At 47.9% G+C, this 17,309-nt stretch overlaps 1 protein-coding gene across 2 annotated transcripts in view; it reads right to left on the bottom strand.

Annotated features, from left to right (window-relative positions):
- ANO7 (anoctamin 7) overlaps nt 1–17,309 on the bottom strand; it is a 58,574-nt gene that overhangs the window by 15,402 nt on the left and 25,863 nt on the right. For both annotated transcript variants that reach the window (XM_077260386.1, XM_077260387.1), the window contains exons 16-18: nt 3,028–3,139; nt 2,725–2,779; nt 2,408–2,505 (exon numbers count right to left, since the gene is read on the bottom strand). In XM_077260386.1, the coding sequence (XP_077116501.1) occupies nt 2,408–2,505; nt 2,725–2,779; nt 3,028–3,139 (265 nt within the window). The remainder of the gene's footprint in view (nt 1–2,407; nt 2,506–2,724; nt 2,780–3,027; nt 3,140–17,309) is intronic.

The following is a 17,309-nucleotide window of genomic DNA, read 5'->3' as shown; positions in this document are numbered from 1 at the left end:
TTGTTCTCGGGCTAGTGGATTGTTGTTGCCCTTGCCTATCCCGAAGAGGCCCTGGACGCACATCTCGATGGATTTTATTTCGGATCTTCCTGTTTCTCAGAAGATGTCTGTCATCTGGGTGGTGTGTGACCGTTTCTCTAAGATGGTCCATTTGGTTCCCCTGCCTAAGTTGCCTTCTTCTTCCGAGTTGGTTCCTCTGTTTTTTCAAAATGTGGTCCGTTTGCATGGTATTCCGGAGAATATCGTTTCTGACAGAGGAACCCAGTTCGTGTCTAGATTTTGGCGAGCATTCTGTGCTAGGATGGGCATAGATTTGTCTTTCTCGTCTGCTTTCCATCCTCAGACTAATGGCCAGACCGAGCGGACGAATCAGACCTTGGAGACATATTTGAGGTGTTTTGTGTCTGCAGATCAGGATGATTGGGTTGCTTTTTTGCCTTTAGCGGAGTTTGCCCTCAATAATCGGGCCAGCTCTGCCACCTTGGTGTCTCCTTTTTTCTGTAATTCGGGGTTTCATCCTCGATTTTCTTCTGGTCAGGTGGAATCTTCGGATTGTCCTGGAGTGGATGCTGTGGTGGAGAGGTTGCATCAGATTTGGGGGCAGGTAGTGGACAATTTGAAGTTGTCCCAGGAGAAGACTCAGCTTTTTGCCAACCGCCGGCGTCGGGTTGGTCCTCGGCTTTGTGTTGGGGACTTGGTGTGGTTGTCTTCTCGTTTTGTCCCTATGAGGGTTTCTTCTCCTAAGTTTAAGCCTCGGTTCATCGGCCCGTACAAGATTTTGGAGATTCTTAACCCTGTGTCCTTCCGTTTGGACCTCCCTGCATTTTTTTCTATTCATAATGTTTTTCATCGGTCATTGTTGCGCAGGTATGAGGTACCGGTTGTGCCTTCCGTTGAGCCTCCTGCTCCGGTGTTGGTTGAGGGCGAGTTGGAGTACGTTGTGGAAAAAATCTTGGACTCCCGTGTTTCCAGACGGAAACTCCAGTATCTGGTCAAATGGAAGGGATACGGTCAGGAGGATAATTCTTGGGTGACTGCCTCTGATGTTCATGCCTCCGATCTGGTCCGTGCCTTTCATAGGGCTCATCCTGATCGCCCTGGTGGTTCTGGTGAGGGTTCGGTGCCCCCTCCTTGAGGGGGGGGTACTGTTGTGAAATTGGATTTTGGGCTCCCCCGGTGGCCACTGGTGGAATTGAACTGGTGTGCATCATCCCCTCTGTTCACCTGTTTCCATCAGGATGTGGGAGTCGCTATTTAACCTTGCTCCTCTGTCACTTCCATGCCGGTCAACATTGTAATCAGAAGCCTTTCTGTGCATGTTCCTGCTGCTAGACAACTCCCAGCTAAGTTGGACTTTAGTCCTCGTTTGTTTTTGCATTTTGTTCCAGTTCACAGCTGTAGTTTCGTTTCTGTGTCTGGAAAGCTCTTGTGATCTGAAATTGCCACTCTGATGTTATGAGTTAATACTAGAGTCTTAAAGTAATTTCAGGATGGTATTTTGATAGGGTTTTCAGCTGACCATGAAAGTGCCCTTTCTGTCTTCCTGCTATCTAGTAAGCGGACCTCAATTTTGCTAAACCTATTTTCATACTACGTTTGTCATTTCATCTAAAATCACCGCCAATATATGTGGGGGCCTCTGTCTGCCTATCGGGGAAATTTCTCTAGAGGTGAGCCAGGACTATATTTTCCTCTGCCAGGATTAGTTAGTCCTCCGGCCGGCGCTGGGCGTCTAGGGATAAAAAACGTAGGCAACGCTACCCGGCTACTGTTAGTTGTGCGGCAGGTTTAGTTCATGGTCAGTTTAGTTTCCATCCTTCCAAGAGCTAGTACTTATGTTTGCTGGGCTATGTTCTCTTGCCATTGAGAACCATAACAGTACCCTGACTGAAGGTAAGGGGGGCGCCAGAGAGCTGCAAGTTCCAAAGTGGAACTGGGAAGTGGGATATAGATAAATCCCCTTCAGAAGGAACCAGGGGCAATTAAACAACCCCGGTTCGTGACAAATTGGTGTGAGTGGTGGGGATGATAAAGGAATCTTCCCCGTGAACCGTGACAGATTGGTGGGATCCGTGACACAGGGCGTCACTTTACTGTCAGATATATAATGGAGGGGGCAGTATATAATGTATTACCGACACAGGACGGTGAAGCAGCACGAAGACCCTCCCCTCAAAAAAAAAACCCCCAACCCCCACAGAGCAGCACGGAGACCCTCCCCCAGGAGCAGCACAAATATCCTCCTCAGGAGCAGCACGGAGACCCTCCCCCCCGGAGCAGCACGGAGACCCTCCCCCCCGCAGCAGCACAGAGATCCTCCTCCTGGAGCAGCACGGAGACCCTCCCCCCTGGAGCAGCATGGAGACCCCCGATGCTGGCTGCACTTGATGTCACCGAGTAAACTTACGGGACGAGGAATTCCTGCACGTTGCTGACGATCTGTTTCCCCACCATAATAATGAAGAGCTGCTGAGCGAGTTCTATCAGACATCCGCCAGGACCGCACTGCACCAGACAGAGAGACGGCACATTACACGACTACTCCACCCATCGTGTCTAACCTTATGTCCATGAATCTGGGGCTCAGCCATGGACAGGAGCTGTTTCTGGACATGAAGCAGATCGCCTCCTAATGAACGACTTGTCCGCTCCACATATCCTGGGAAATGTACCACCTACATACGGGAGGGGAGAAATGGCGGCTTTGCTTCCCGCTCTACTCACATCTTCGTTCCTCATGCCCATCAGTTTGCCGTACTCCCCGGGATATCCCACAAATCTGAAAGACACAGACAGATCCCACGTAACGTCTCCTCCGTGTCACACAAAGCGAGAGCGGCCATCACATATGAGGGTCCACGCTGCAGGGCGATGCTTTACTACAGTGTCGCAATACTCAGCCTCCATCCAGCAGCAATATTACCCAGAATCCTCCTGTGTGTGCGAGGACTCAGGTATGATATCAGGTGTTCTGACCCCGCAATGATGGACGCCCCCTCCAGGGGATATTCCCCTTCATCGTCTCACCTGCCCTTGAAGAAAGCCACGTAGAAAGGGGAAGAGTAGAAATTCACAAACTGGAAGATGAAAACCTTGAAGGTGAAGGCGTCTTCGTGTAAGGACTGCGTGCGATGCATCTCTGCGGAGGAATAACACACGTGTCAGAAGCGCAGGGCGGCCCAGGCTGCAGCCCCGGTATACCCATCTGGGGGTCTCCTGTGTGCGGGTGAACAGGTTTGCCCGGTGTGGGCTGTTATGTGGCCCGACATATGCCCCCCACGTGGGGCCGGGCTTTGCTCATAATGACGGTGCTAATAAAGTTGCAGATTGTGAATGTGCGCCCTCGGTGTGGTAATAAAGTTGCAGACTGTGAATGTGCGTCCTCGGTGTGCTAATAAAGTTGCAGATTCTCAATGTGTGTCCTCGGTGTGCTAATAAAGTTGCAGATTGTCAATATGCGTCCTCGGTGTGATAATAAAGTTGCAGATTGTCAATATTGGTCCTCAGTGTGATAATAAAGTTGCAGATTGTGAATGTGCGTCCGGTGTGCTAATAAAGTTGCAGACTGAATGTGCGTCCTCGCTGTGCTAACAAAGTTGCAGATTGTCAATATGCGTCCTCGGTGTGATAATAAAGTTGCAGATTGTGAATGTGCATCCTCAGTGTGGTAATAAAGTTGCAGACTGTGTTATGATCCGACCAAATAGTAAGTCAGACCGCACCCAATACCGACTTTGTCTTCATGGACATCAGAGCGCACGTCCACACCAGGGGGTCCTCCTGGTCATAGTCCACAGTAAATATAAAAGCAAAGGACAGCGCCACATCCGGGAGTGTCAGGCAATAACACACTTTATTCTGCCTCCTGCGGCAACGTTTCGGTCCGAGGACCTTTGTCAAGCACCTTATGTGTTATGATCCGGTGACCTTGGAGCCGCGTGAAAGACCTTCTCAGGAGTAGGTGGTACCTGTACTGACCGCAAACCCTAAACTAACACCGCAACTAGAAGTAGCCGTGGGATGTACCTAACACGTCCTAGACACCTCGACACAGCTGGGGGACTAAATACCCCTATAGATGGAAATGGGAATTCTATCTTGCCTCAGAGCAGAACCCCAAAGGATAGGCAGCCCCCCACGAATATTGACTGTGAGTATAAGAGGAAAAACACATGCAGGCAGAAAAACAGGATTTAGCAAAAGAGGCACTTCTAGCTAAATAGAAAAGGATAGGACAGAATTCTAAGCGGTCAGTATTAAAATCCTAAAAATATCCACAGCAGATAATACAAATATTCTACATCTAACTAAAGACATAGAAAGTATATCTGCATCTCCTGAGAATCCAGCATGACTGAAAAATCCAAACCAAGTCTAAGCTGAATTGCAAAGCACACTGCATGTGTGCAAAGAGACAAAAAACCAGACACTTATCTTAGTTGAATTGGCAGCAGGGCATGAGGAGCCAGAGAGAGATGCCATCCCTCCAAGTACAATGGACAACTGGCATGGACTCATGGATCCTGCACACCTAAATACCTAATAGAGCTGCAATCAGCAGAAACACCTGCCCGGATTACAACCCCAAGACAACTGCACTACCACCAACAACCACCGGAGGGAGCCCAAGAGCAGAATTCACAACAGTACCCCCCCCCTTGAAGAGGGGTGACCGAACCCTCACCAGAGCCCCCAGGCCGATCAGGACGAGCCAGATGAAAGGCACGGACCAAATCAGCAGCATGGACATCAGAGGCAAAAACCCAAGAATTATCCTCCTGGCCATAACCCTTCCATTTGACAAGGTACTGAAGCCTCCGCCTCGAAAAGCGAGAATCCAAAAATCTTCTCAACCACATACTCCAACTCCCCATCAACCAACACAGGAGCAGGAGGATCAACCGAGGGAACAACGGGCACCACATATTTCCGCAATAAAGATCTATGGAAAACATTATGGATGGCAAAAGAGGCCGGAAAGGCCAAACGAAAAGACACCGGATTGATAATCTCAGAAATCCTATAAGGACCAATAAACCGAGGCTTAAACTTAGGGGAAGAAACCTTCATAGGAACATGACGGGAAGACAACCAGACCAAATCCCCAACCCGAAGCCGGGAACCAACACACCGACGACGGTTAGCAAAACGCTGAGCCTCTTCCTGAGACAACACCAAATTGTCCACCACATGAGCCCAAATCTGCTGCAACCTGTCAACCACAGAATCCACACCAGGACAATCAGAAGGTTCAACTTGCCCCGAAGAAAAACGAGGATGAAAACCAAAATTACAAAAGAAGGGCGAAACCAAGGTAGCCGAACTAGCCCGAATATTAAGGGCAAACTCGGCCAATGGCAAAAAAGCCACCCAATCATCCTGATCAGCAGACACAAAGCATCTCAAATAAGTTTCCAAAGTCTGATTAGTTCGCTCGGTCTGGCCATTTGTCTGAGGATGAAATGCGGAAGAAAAAGACAAATCAATGCCCAGCCTAGCACAAAAGGCCCGCCAAAACCTAGAAACAAACTGGGAACCTCTGTCGGACACAATATTCTCCGGAATACCATGCAAACGAACCACATGCTGAAAAAAACAACGGAACCAAATCAGAAGAGGAAGGCAATTTAGGCAAAGGCACCAAATGAACTATCTTAGAAAACCGGTCACAAACCACCCAGATAACCAACATCCTCTGGGAAACCGGAAGATCTGAAATAAAATCCATAGAAATATGCGTCCAGGGCCTCTCAGGGACCGGCAAAGGCAAAAGCAACCCACTAGCACGGGAACAACAAGGCTTGGCCCGCGCACAAGTCCCACAGGACTGCACAAAAGAACGCACATCACGCGACAAGGAAGGCCACCAAAAAGAACCTACCAACCAAATCTCTGGTACCAAAAATACCAGGATGACCAGCCAACACAGAACAGTGAACCTCAGAAATCACTCTACTAGTCCATCTATCAGGAACAAACAGTTTCCCCACAGGACAGCGGTCAGGTTTGTCAGCCTGAAATTCCTGCAGAACCCGTCGCAAATCAGGGGAAATGGCAGAAAGGACCACCCCTTCCTTCAGAATGCCGACCGGCTCAAATACCTCAGGAGAATCAGGCAAAAAACTCCTAGAGAGGGCATCAGCCTTAACATTCTTAGAACCCGGAAGATACGAGACCACGAAATCAAAACGGGAGAAAAACAGGGACCATCGAGCCTGTCTAGGATTCAGCCGCTTGGCAGATTCGAGGTAAATCAGATTTTTATGATCGGTCAAGACCACAATACGGTGCTTGGCTCCCTCAAGCCAATGTCACCATTCCTCAAACGCCCACTTCATAGCCAACAACTCCCGATTGCCGACATCATAATTGCGTTTAGCAGGCGAAAACTTACGGGAAAAGAAGGCACACGGTTTCATCAAGGAACCATCAGAATTCCTCTGAGACAAAACGGCCCCTGCCCCAATCTCAGAAGCGTCAACCTCAACCTGAAACGGAAGAGAAACATCAGGCTGACGCAACACCGGGGCAGAAGTAAATCGGCGTTTAAGCTCCTGAAAGGCAGAGACAGCCACAGGGGACCAATTCGTTACATCAGCGCCTTTCTTCGTCAAATCGGTCAGGGGTTTAACCACACTGGAGAAGTTAGCAATGAAACAGCGATAAAAATTAGCAAAGCCCAAAAATTTCTGAAGGCTCTTCACAGATGTGGGTTGAATCCAATCATGAATGGCCTGAACCTTAACCGGATCCATCTCTATAGATGAGGGAGAAAAAATAAAGCCCAAAAAAGAAACCTTCTGCACTCCAAAGAGACACTTAGACCCCTTCACAAACAATGTATTATCACGAAGGATGTGAAATACCATCCTGACCTGTTTCACATGAGACTCCCAATCATCGGAAAAAATTAAGATGTCATCCAAATATACAATCATGAATTTATCAAGATAATTCCGGAAGATATCATGCATGAAGGACTGAAAAACAGATGGAGCATTAGAGAGCCCGAATGGCATCACAAGGTATTCAAAATGGCCTTCGGGCGTATTAAACGCAGTTTTCCATTCGTCACCCTGCTTAATACGAACAAGATTATATGCCCCCCGAAGGTCAATTTTAGTAAACCAACTAGCCCCCTTAATCCTGGCAAACAAATCGGAAAGCAAAGGTAAAGGGTATTGAAACTTGACCGTGATCTTATTCAAGGGGCGATAATCAATACAGGGTCTCAAGGAGCCATCCTTCTTAGCAACATAAAAAAAATCCCGCTCCCAACGGTGAAGAAGATGGCCGAATATGCCCTTTCTCCAAAGACTCCTTAACATAACTCCGCATGGCGGTATGTTCCAGCACAGACAGGTTGAAAAGTCGGCCCTTAGGAAACTTACAGCCTGGAATCAAGTCAATAGCACAATCACAGTCCCTATGCGGTGGAAGGGAACTGGACTTGGGCTCATCGAATACATCCTGAAAATCAGACAAAAACTCTGGAACTTCAGAAGAGGAGGAAGAGGAGATTGACATCACAGGAACGTCATTATGAACCCCCTGACAACCCCAACTAGTCACAGACATAGACTTCCAATCCAACACAGGATTATGTATCTGCAACCATGGAAAACCCAGCACAATAGCATCATGCAAATTATGCAACACCAGAAAACGACAATCTTCCTGATGGGCTGGCGCCATGCACATGGTCACCTGTGTCCAAAACTGGGGTTTATTTTTAGCCAAAGGTGTAGCATCAATGCCCCTTAAAGGAATAGGGTTCTGCAAAGACTGCAAGGGGAAACCACAACGCCTGGCAAATTCAAAGTCCATTAAGTTCAAAGCGGCGGCCTGAATCCACAAACGCCATGACAGAAAATGACGACAATGAGCAGATCAAGGTCACAGATAACAGAATTTTAGGTTGTACAGTTCCGATGGTAACTGAACTAGCGATTCTCTTTGTACGCTTTGGGCAGACTGAAATGACATGAGAAGCATCGCCACAATAAAAACACAACCTATTCTGACGTCTGAATCCTTGTTGTTCCGTTCTAGACAGAATCCTATCACACTGCATAGGCTCAGGCATCTGCTCTGAGGACAACGCCACAGCGCGCACAGTTCTGCGCTCCCGCAAGCGCCGATCAATCTGAATGGCCAGAGACATAGAATCACTCAGACCAACAGGCGTGGGAAACCCCACCATAACATCTTTAACAGATTCAGAAAGACCCTTTCTGAAAATTGCAGCAAAAAGCATCCTCATTCCATTTAGTCAGCACAGACCATTTTCTAAATTTCTGACAATACAATTCTGCCGCTTCTTGACCCTGAGACAGGGCCAACAAGGTCTTCTCCGCTTGATCCACAGAATTTGGTTCATCATATAATAATCCTAGAGCCTGAAAAAAGGCATCTACATTATGCAAGGCCGGATTCCCAGATTCCAGGGAAAATGCCCAATCCTGAGGGTCGCCACGCAGCAGGGAGATTACAATTTTAACCTGCTGAATGGGATCACCAGAGGAACGAGGCTTCAGAGCAAAAAACAGTTTACAATTGTTTTTAAAACTCAAAAATTTGGACCTGTCCCCAAAAAACAAATCAGGAGTAGGAATCCTAGGTTCTAAAAGCGGAGTCTGAACAATATAATCAGAAATACCCTGTACCCTAGCAGCAAGCTGGTCTATACGAGAAACTAATCCCTGAACATCCATGCTAGCACAAGACTCCTCAGTCACCCAGAGGAAAAGAGGGAAGAAAAGACAAAGCAGGCTACAGAAAAAAATGGCTCTTTCTTCCCTTCTTCTGAGATGCATTTAACTCATTGTTGGCCAGTTGTACTGTTATGATCCGGTGACCTTGGAGCCGCATGAAAGACCTTCTCAGGAGTAGGTGGTACCTGTACTGACCGCAAACCCTAAACTAACACCGCAACTAGAAGTAGCCGTGGGATGTACCTAACACGTCCTAGACACCTCGACACAGCCGGAGGACTAAATACCCCTATAGATGGAAATGGGAATTCTATCTTGCCTCAGAGCAGAACCCCAAAGGATATGCAGCCCCCCACAAATATTGACTGTGAGTATAAGAGGAAAAACACACGCAGGCAGAAAAACAGGATTTAGCAAAAGAGGCACTTCTAGCTAAATAGAAAAGGATAGGACAGAATTCTAAGCGGTCAGTATTAAAATCCTAAAAATATCCACAGCAGATAATACAAATATTCTACATCTAACTAAAGACATAGAAAGTATATCTGCATCTCCTGAGAATCCAGCATGACTGAAAAATCCAAACCAAGTCTAAGCTGGACAAAAACACAATAAATTGCACTGAATTGCAAAGCACACTGCATGTGTGCACAGAGACAAAAAAAACAGACACTTATCTTAGATGAATTGGCAGCAGGGCATGAGGAGCCAGAGAGAGATGCAATCCCTCCAAGTACAATGGACAACTGGCATGGACTCATGGATCCTGCACACCTAAATACCTAATAGAGCTGCAATCAGCAGAAACACCTGCCCGGATTACAACCCCAAGACAACTGCACTACCACCAACAACCACCGGAGGGAGCCCAAGAGCAGAATTCACAAAAAGACTGTGAATGTGCGTCCTCGGTGTGATAATAAAGTTGCAGACTGAATGTGCGTCCTCAGTGTGCTAATAAAGTTGCAGATTGTGAATGTGCGTCCTCAGTGTGGTAATAAAGTTGCAGACTGTGAATGTGCGTCCTCGGTGTGATAATAAAGTTGCAGACTGAATGTGCGTCCTCAGTGTGCTAATAAAGTTGCAAATTGTGAATGTGCGTCCTCGGTGTGGTAATAAAGTTGCAGACTGTGAATGTGCGTCCTCGGTGTGATAATAAAGTTGCAGACTGAATGTGCGTCCTCAGTGTGCTAATAAAGTTGCAGATTGTGAATGTGCATCCTCGGTGTGGTAATAAAGTTGCAGACTGAATGTGCGTCCTCAGTGTGCTAATAAAGTTGCAGATTGTGAATGTGCGTCCTCGGGATGATAATAAAGTTGCAGATTGTGAATGTGCGTCTTCGGTGTGATAATAAAGTTGCAGACTGAATGTGCATCCTCAGTGTGATAATAAAGTTGCAGATTGTCAATATGCGTCCTCAGTGTGCTAATAAAGTTGCAGATTGTGAATGTGCGTCCTCGCGATGATAATAAAGTTGCAGATTGTGAATGTGCGTCCTCCGTGTGATAATAAAGTTGCAGATTGTCAATGTGCATCCTCGGTGTGATTTTTCACAATCAGCTCATTTTGCACAATTAAAGGGCCGGCGTCCAATCTAATAACAACATATCAATATCCCTGAGACCTGTCCGTCTCACACACCTGAGGATTTGTTACAATGTATCACAGGACACAATTGTATATGAGCTGAGCACATTAGCAGCACAAATCTGACAGCAGCAGTGAAAATGACAAACTGTCCTCAGACTTATCATCTGGGATCGGCGCTGGAGCTAGACGTTTATGTCATCAATGTCGCCATTATTGCGCTAACTCCAAACACATTCGGTTTTCTAACTTATTTTTACAGTAATAGATGTGAAGAATTTCCTGGAGTTTTAACAGTGACGCATCCAAAGTGCTGCAGGGGTGAAGGCCGGGGCCCCCAGAGCACGCCAATATAGGAAGAGGGGCCACAGTGCATCACATTCCCGGCAGCTGTCACTGCTCCTTCTACTGGATGATGTTTTATGTCTGAGCCTCAAGCAAGTTCCCTCACTGCACATCCACAGCGCACACCGCCCCCTACAGGTCTGTCCCTCACTGCACATCCACAGCGCACACCGCCCCCTACAGGTCTGTCCCTCACTGCACATCCACAGCGCACACCGCCCCCTACAGGTCTGTCCCTCACTGCACATCCACAGCGCACACCGCCCCCTACAGGTCTGTCCCTCACTGCACATCCACAGCGCACACCGCCCCCTACAGGTCTGTCCCTCACTGCACATCCACAGCGCACACCGCCCCCTACAGGTCTGTCCCTCGCTGCACATCAACAGCGCACACTGCCCCCTACAGGTCTGTCCCTCACTGCACATCAACAGCGCACACCGCCCCCTACAGGTCTGTCCCTCGCTGCACATCCACAGTGCAGGGCCTACAGTACATTATGGACAGGCAGACCAGGCAGCTGCATAGGGACTCCACTTATCAAGGGGCCCACAGCCAGTGGCATGCCGCTAATAGCGTCACACCACGCAGCCGCTGTGGGGCCCGCAAGAGGGACCTGGCGCCCACCCCGCATCGCGCATTCAACGTATCAGCATCATAGATAAACAAAATAGAGAAGGATAAGGAATTACCACACTGCAAGGATTGTACTCATTCAGGTGCGTAGGAGGAAACAGGAGGCCCATTCTCTTCAACGTTCATATTTGCTTCATAAACCATCAAGTCAGCAACAAAAAGGTAAACAGTCTATACACCAGGCTGACACAGTATCAATGTCCATAGCAGATGCTCTGCTCTCTCAGGCCTGTAGGTACACAGGGTATGCAATGTCCAGTGCTCAGGCTCTATCTGACACAGACCACGCTGTAATGTCCACACTGGCAGACTCCAAAAAAGAAAAGAATGTCCAGCTTCACCGAATCCGTAAAAAAGACCTGACCTGGTCATGATTAAGGGAGCTTAGTCTCCAGAAACGCGTTGAGATTCTTACCCATATGGCTTATGCTGAAGTCTGTATCCTCTATGTTTAATAGTATGTGAATACAGAAAACTCTTTTTTACGGATTCGGTGAAGCTGGACATTCTTTTCTTTTTTGGACTCTACACGCCTGAACACAGCGGGTCCGTGCTCCCGAGGATTGGTTTATGCATCACGGGTGAGCTGGTTTACACTGGCAGACTCCCAAACACTCACCCCCATGTGCCAAACACACCTCCATTACATGGTTGTAACCACACCCAGGTACCTATCACATGGCTAGTCAGGTGATCGTGACATCACCGCAGGTCCATAAACACACAACCATCTTAGGTGTTCAGACACACCCCTTTGGGTGGGTATGTAGGTGACTGGACCCACCTATCTCTCCAAGTCACCTGGAAGCCTTCCCAATGTAAAACAAATCCCTCAGCAGATCTACTGCTGAGGCATGCCCAGGCTTCCATCACAGGGCCACCCACCTCTGCGATACATACCGCCCATTAATCACATGACTAGTCGCCATAGCACAACACATACAAACCAAGCAACAGTCACTGATAACTCCTCCAACTCTCCTTCTCATATGTGCTCCTCTACCAACCTGGCGACTAATTATCCTAGGTACAGTACCCTGACTGACCTGAGGGTAAAGGGGGCGCCAGAAAGCTGCAAGTTCCAAACTGGAACTGGGAAGTGGGATATAGATAAATCCCCTTCAGAAAAAAACAGGGGCAACCAAACAACCCCGGGTCATGACAAATTGGTGTAAAGGAAAAACACCGTATGCACAACCTCAGAAGGTGCTCAAGCAGGGCCCCACACCATACATGTATAATAAAGAAAACTTGGCACTCAACTTCTAGAATATTTTTGGATTTCTTTAATGCAGCCACAAAATAATATAGACGTTTCGGCCTCACTGGCCTTCATCAGTAACGGACTGCAGTATAATGGTTAATCGCGTTCAGTGCAATAATAGGAGTGACACCATAAGCACTTTAAATGTGTCTGGTCATGCACAAGGCGCTGGGCATGGAGCCTGTATAAGTACCTGGGTGGGTGGGGGTGCCAGCGTGCTGTCATCAGTGACGAGGTATCCACCGCTGGTCAGCTGTCCAGTGGTGGATACCGCGTCACTGATGACTGCATGAAAAAATCCCAAAACATTCTAGAATTTGAGTGCCAAGTTTTCTTTATTATGACAAATTAGTGTGACTGGTGGGGATGATAAAGGTATCCTACCCGTGAACCGTGACAACATCATACTGTGTGTGTCGGGGAATGTACTTTGAGGACATCATACTGTGTGTGTGGGCGAATGTACTGTAGGAACATCATACTGTGTGTGGGGAATGTACTGTGGGGACATCATACTGTGTGTGAGAATGTACTGTAGGGACATCATACTGTGTGTGAGGAATGTACTGTGGAGACATCATACTGTGTGGGGGAATGTACTGTGGAGACATCATACTGTGTGTGGGGGAATGTATTGTGGGGATAACATACCGTGTGTGAGGAATGTACTGTGGGGACATCATACTGTGTGTGAGAATGTACTGTGGGGACATCATATTGTGTGGGGGAAATGTATTGTGGAGACATCATACTGTGTGTGAGGAATGTACTGTGGGGATATCATACTGTGTGTGAGGAATGTACTGTGGGGACATCATACTGTGTGGGGGAATGTACTGTGGGGATATCATACTGTGTGTGGGGAATGTACTGTGGGGATATCATACTGTGTGTGGGGGAATGTACTGTGGGGACATCATACCGTGTGTGAGAATGTACTGCTGGGACATCATACTGTGTGTGAGAATTTACTGTGAGGACAACATACTGTGTGGGGGAATGTACTATGGGGACATCATACTGTGTGTGGGGGGAATATACTGTGTGGGACATCATACTGTGTGTGGGGGGAATGTACTGTCGGAACATCATACTGTGTGAAGGAGTGTACTGTGGAGACATCATACTGTGTGGGGGAATGTACTGTGGAGACATCATACTGTGTTGGGGGAATGTACTGTGGGGACATCATACTGTGTGTGAGAATGTACTGTGGGGACATCATATTGTGTGGGGGGAATGTATTGTGGGGACATCATACTGTGTGTGAGGAATGTACTGTGGGGATATCATACTGTGTGTGAGGAATGTACTGTGGGGACATCATACTGTGTGGGGGAATGTACTGTGGGGACATCATACTGTGTGTGGGGAATGTACTGTGGGGACATCATACTGTGTGTGGGGGAATGTACTGTGGGGACATCATACCGTGTGTGAGAGTGTACTGCTGGGACATCATACTGTGTGTGAGAATGTACTGTGAGGACAACATACTGTGTGGGGGAATGTACTATGGGGACATCATACTGTGTGTGGGGGGAATGTACTGTGTGGGACATCATACTGTGTGTGGGGGGAATGTACTGTGGGAACATCATACTGTGTGAAGGAGTGTACTGTGGAGACATCATACTGTGTGGGGGAATGTACTGTGGAGACATCATACTGTGTTGGGGGAATGTACTGTGGGGACATCATACTGTGTGTGGGGGGAATGTACTGTGGGGACATCATACTGTGTGTGGGGGGAATGTACTGTGGGAACATCATACTGTGTGGAGGAATGTACTGTGGAGACATCATACTGTGTGGGGGAATGTACTGTGGGGACCTCATACTGTGTGGGGAAATGTACTGTGGGGATATCATACTGTGTGTGAGTAATGTACTGTGGGGATATCATACTGTGTGTGAGGAATCTACTGTGGGGACATCATACTGTGTGGGGGAATGTACTGTGGGGACATCATACTGTGTGTTGGGGAATGTACTGTGGGGACATCATACAGTGTGTGAGAATGTACTGTGGGGACATCATACTGTGTGTGGGGGGAATGTTCTGTGGGAACATCACACTGTGTGGAGGAATGTACTGTGGAGACATCATACTGTGTGGGGGAATGTACTGTGGGGACATCATACTGTGTGGGGGGAATGTACTCTGTGGACATCATACTGTGTGTGGGGGGAATGTACTGTGGGGACATCATACTGTGTGTGGGGGGAAATGTATTGTGGGGACATCATACTGTGTGTGAGGAATGTACTGTGGGAATATCATACTGTGTGTGAGGAATGTACTGTGGGGACATCATAATGTGTGTGAGGAATGTACTGTGGGAATATCATACTGTGTGTGAGGAATGTACTGTGGGGACATCATACTGTGTGGGGGAATGTACTGTGGGGACATCATACTGTGTGTGGGGAATGTACTGTGGGGACATCATACCATGTGTGAGAATGTACTGTGGGGACATCATACTGTGTGTGAGGATTGTACTGTGGAGACATCATACTGTGTGAGGGGAATGGGGAATGTACTGTGGGGACATCATACTGTATGTGGGGGAATGTACTGTGGGGACATCATACCGTGTGTGAGAATGTACTGCTGGGACATCATACTGTGTGTGAGAATTGTACTTTGGGGACATCATACTGTGTGGAGGGAATGTACTGTGGGGACATCATACTATGTGTGGGGGAATGTACTGTGGGGACATCATACTGTGTGTGGGGGGAATGTACTGTGGGAACATCACACTGTGTGGAGGAATGTACTGTGGAGACATCATACTGTGTGGGGGAATGTACTGTGGGGACATCATACTGTGTGGGGGGAATGTACTCTGGGGACATCATACTGTGTGTGGGGGGAATGTACTGTGGGGACATCATATTGTGTGTGGGGGGAATGTATTGTGGGGACATCATACTGTGTGTGAGGAAGGTACTGTGGGGATATCATACTGTGTGTGAGGAATCTACTGTGGGGACATCATACTGTGTGGAGGAGTGTACTGTGGAGACATCATACTGTGTGGGGGAATGTACTGTGGAGACATCATACTGTGTTGGGGGAATGTACTGTGGGGACATCATACTGTGTGTGGGGGGAATGTACTGTGGGGACATCATACTGTGTGTGGGGGAATGTACTGTGGGGACATCATACCGTGTGTGAGAATGTACTGCTGGGACATCATACTGTGTGTGAGAATGTACTGTGAGGACAACATACTGTGTGGGGGAATGTACTATGGGGACATCATACTGTGTGTGGGGGGAATATACTGTGTGGGACATCATACTGTGTGTGGGGGGAATGTACTGTGGGAACATCATACTGTGTGAAAGAGTGTACTGTGGAGACATCATACTGTGTGGGGGAATGTACTGTGGAGACATCATACTGTGTTGGGGGAATGTACTGTGGAGACATCATACTGTGTTGGGGGAATGTACTGTGGGGACATCATACTGTGTGTGGGGGGAATGTACTGTGGGAACATCATACTGTGTGGAGGAATGTACTGTGGAGACATCATACTGTGTGGGGGAATGTACTGTGGGGACCTCATACTGTGTGGGGGAATGTACTGTGGGGATATCATACTGTGTGTGAGTAATGTACTGTGGGGATATCATACTGTGTGTGAGGAATCTACTGTGGGGACATCATACTGTGTGGGGGAATGTACTGTGGGGACATCATACTGTGTGTTGGGGAATGTACTGTGGGGACATCATACAGTGTGTGAGAATGTACTGTGGGGACATCATACTGTGTGTGGGGGGAATGTACTGTGGGAACATCACACTGTGTGGAGGAATGTACTGTGGAGACATCATACTGTGTGGGGGAATGTACTGTGGGGACATCATACTGTGTGGGGGGAATGTACTCTGTGGACATCATACTGTGTGTGGGGGGAATGTACTGTGGGGACATCATACTGTGTGTGGGGGGAAATGTATTGTGGGGACATCATACTGTGTGTGAGGAATGTACTGTGGGAATATCATACTGTGTGTGAGGAATGTACTGTGGGGACATCATACTGTGTGGGGGAATGTACTGTGGGGACATCATACTGTGTGTGGGGAATGTACTGTGGGGACATCATACCATGTGTGAGAATGTACTGTGGGGACATCATACTATGTGTGAGGATTGTACTGTGGAGACATCATACTGTGTGAGGGGAATGTACTGTGGGGACATCATACTGTATGTGGGGGAATGTACTGTGGGGACATCATACCGTGTGTGAGAATGTACTGCTGGGACATCATACTGTGTGTAAGAATTGTACTGTGGGGACATCATACTGTGTGGAGGGAATGTACTGTGGGGACATCATACTATGTGTGGGGGAATGTACTGTGGGGACATCATACTGTGTGTGGGGGGAATGTACTGTGGGAACATCACACTGTGTGGAGGAATGTACTGTGGAGACATCATACTGTGTGGGGGAATGTACTGTGGGGACATCATACTGTGTGGGGGGAATGTACTCTGGGGACATCATACTGTGTGTGGGGGGAATGTACTGTGGGGACATCATATTGTGTGTGGGGGGAATGTATTGTGGGGACATCATACTGTGTGTGAGGAAGGTACTGTGGGGATATCATACTGTGTGTGAGGAATCTACTGTGGGGACATCATACTGTGTGGAGGAGTGTACTGTGGAGACATCATACTGTGTGGGGGAATGTACTGTGGAGACATCATACTGTGTTGGGGGAA

Source organism: Ranitomeya variabilis, chromosome 4, assembly GCF_051348905.1.
Source record: "Ranitomeya variabilis isolate aRanVar5 chromosome 4, aRanVar5.hap1, whole genome shotgun sequence".
NCBI lineage: Eukaryota > Metazoa > Chordata > Amphibia > Anura > Dendrobatidae > Ranitomeya > Ranitomeya variabilis.
The sequence above is the reverse complement of the archived record's forward strand: the minus strand, read 5'-3'. Positions and strand labels throughout refer to the sequence as shown.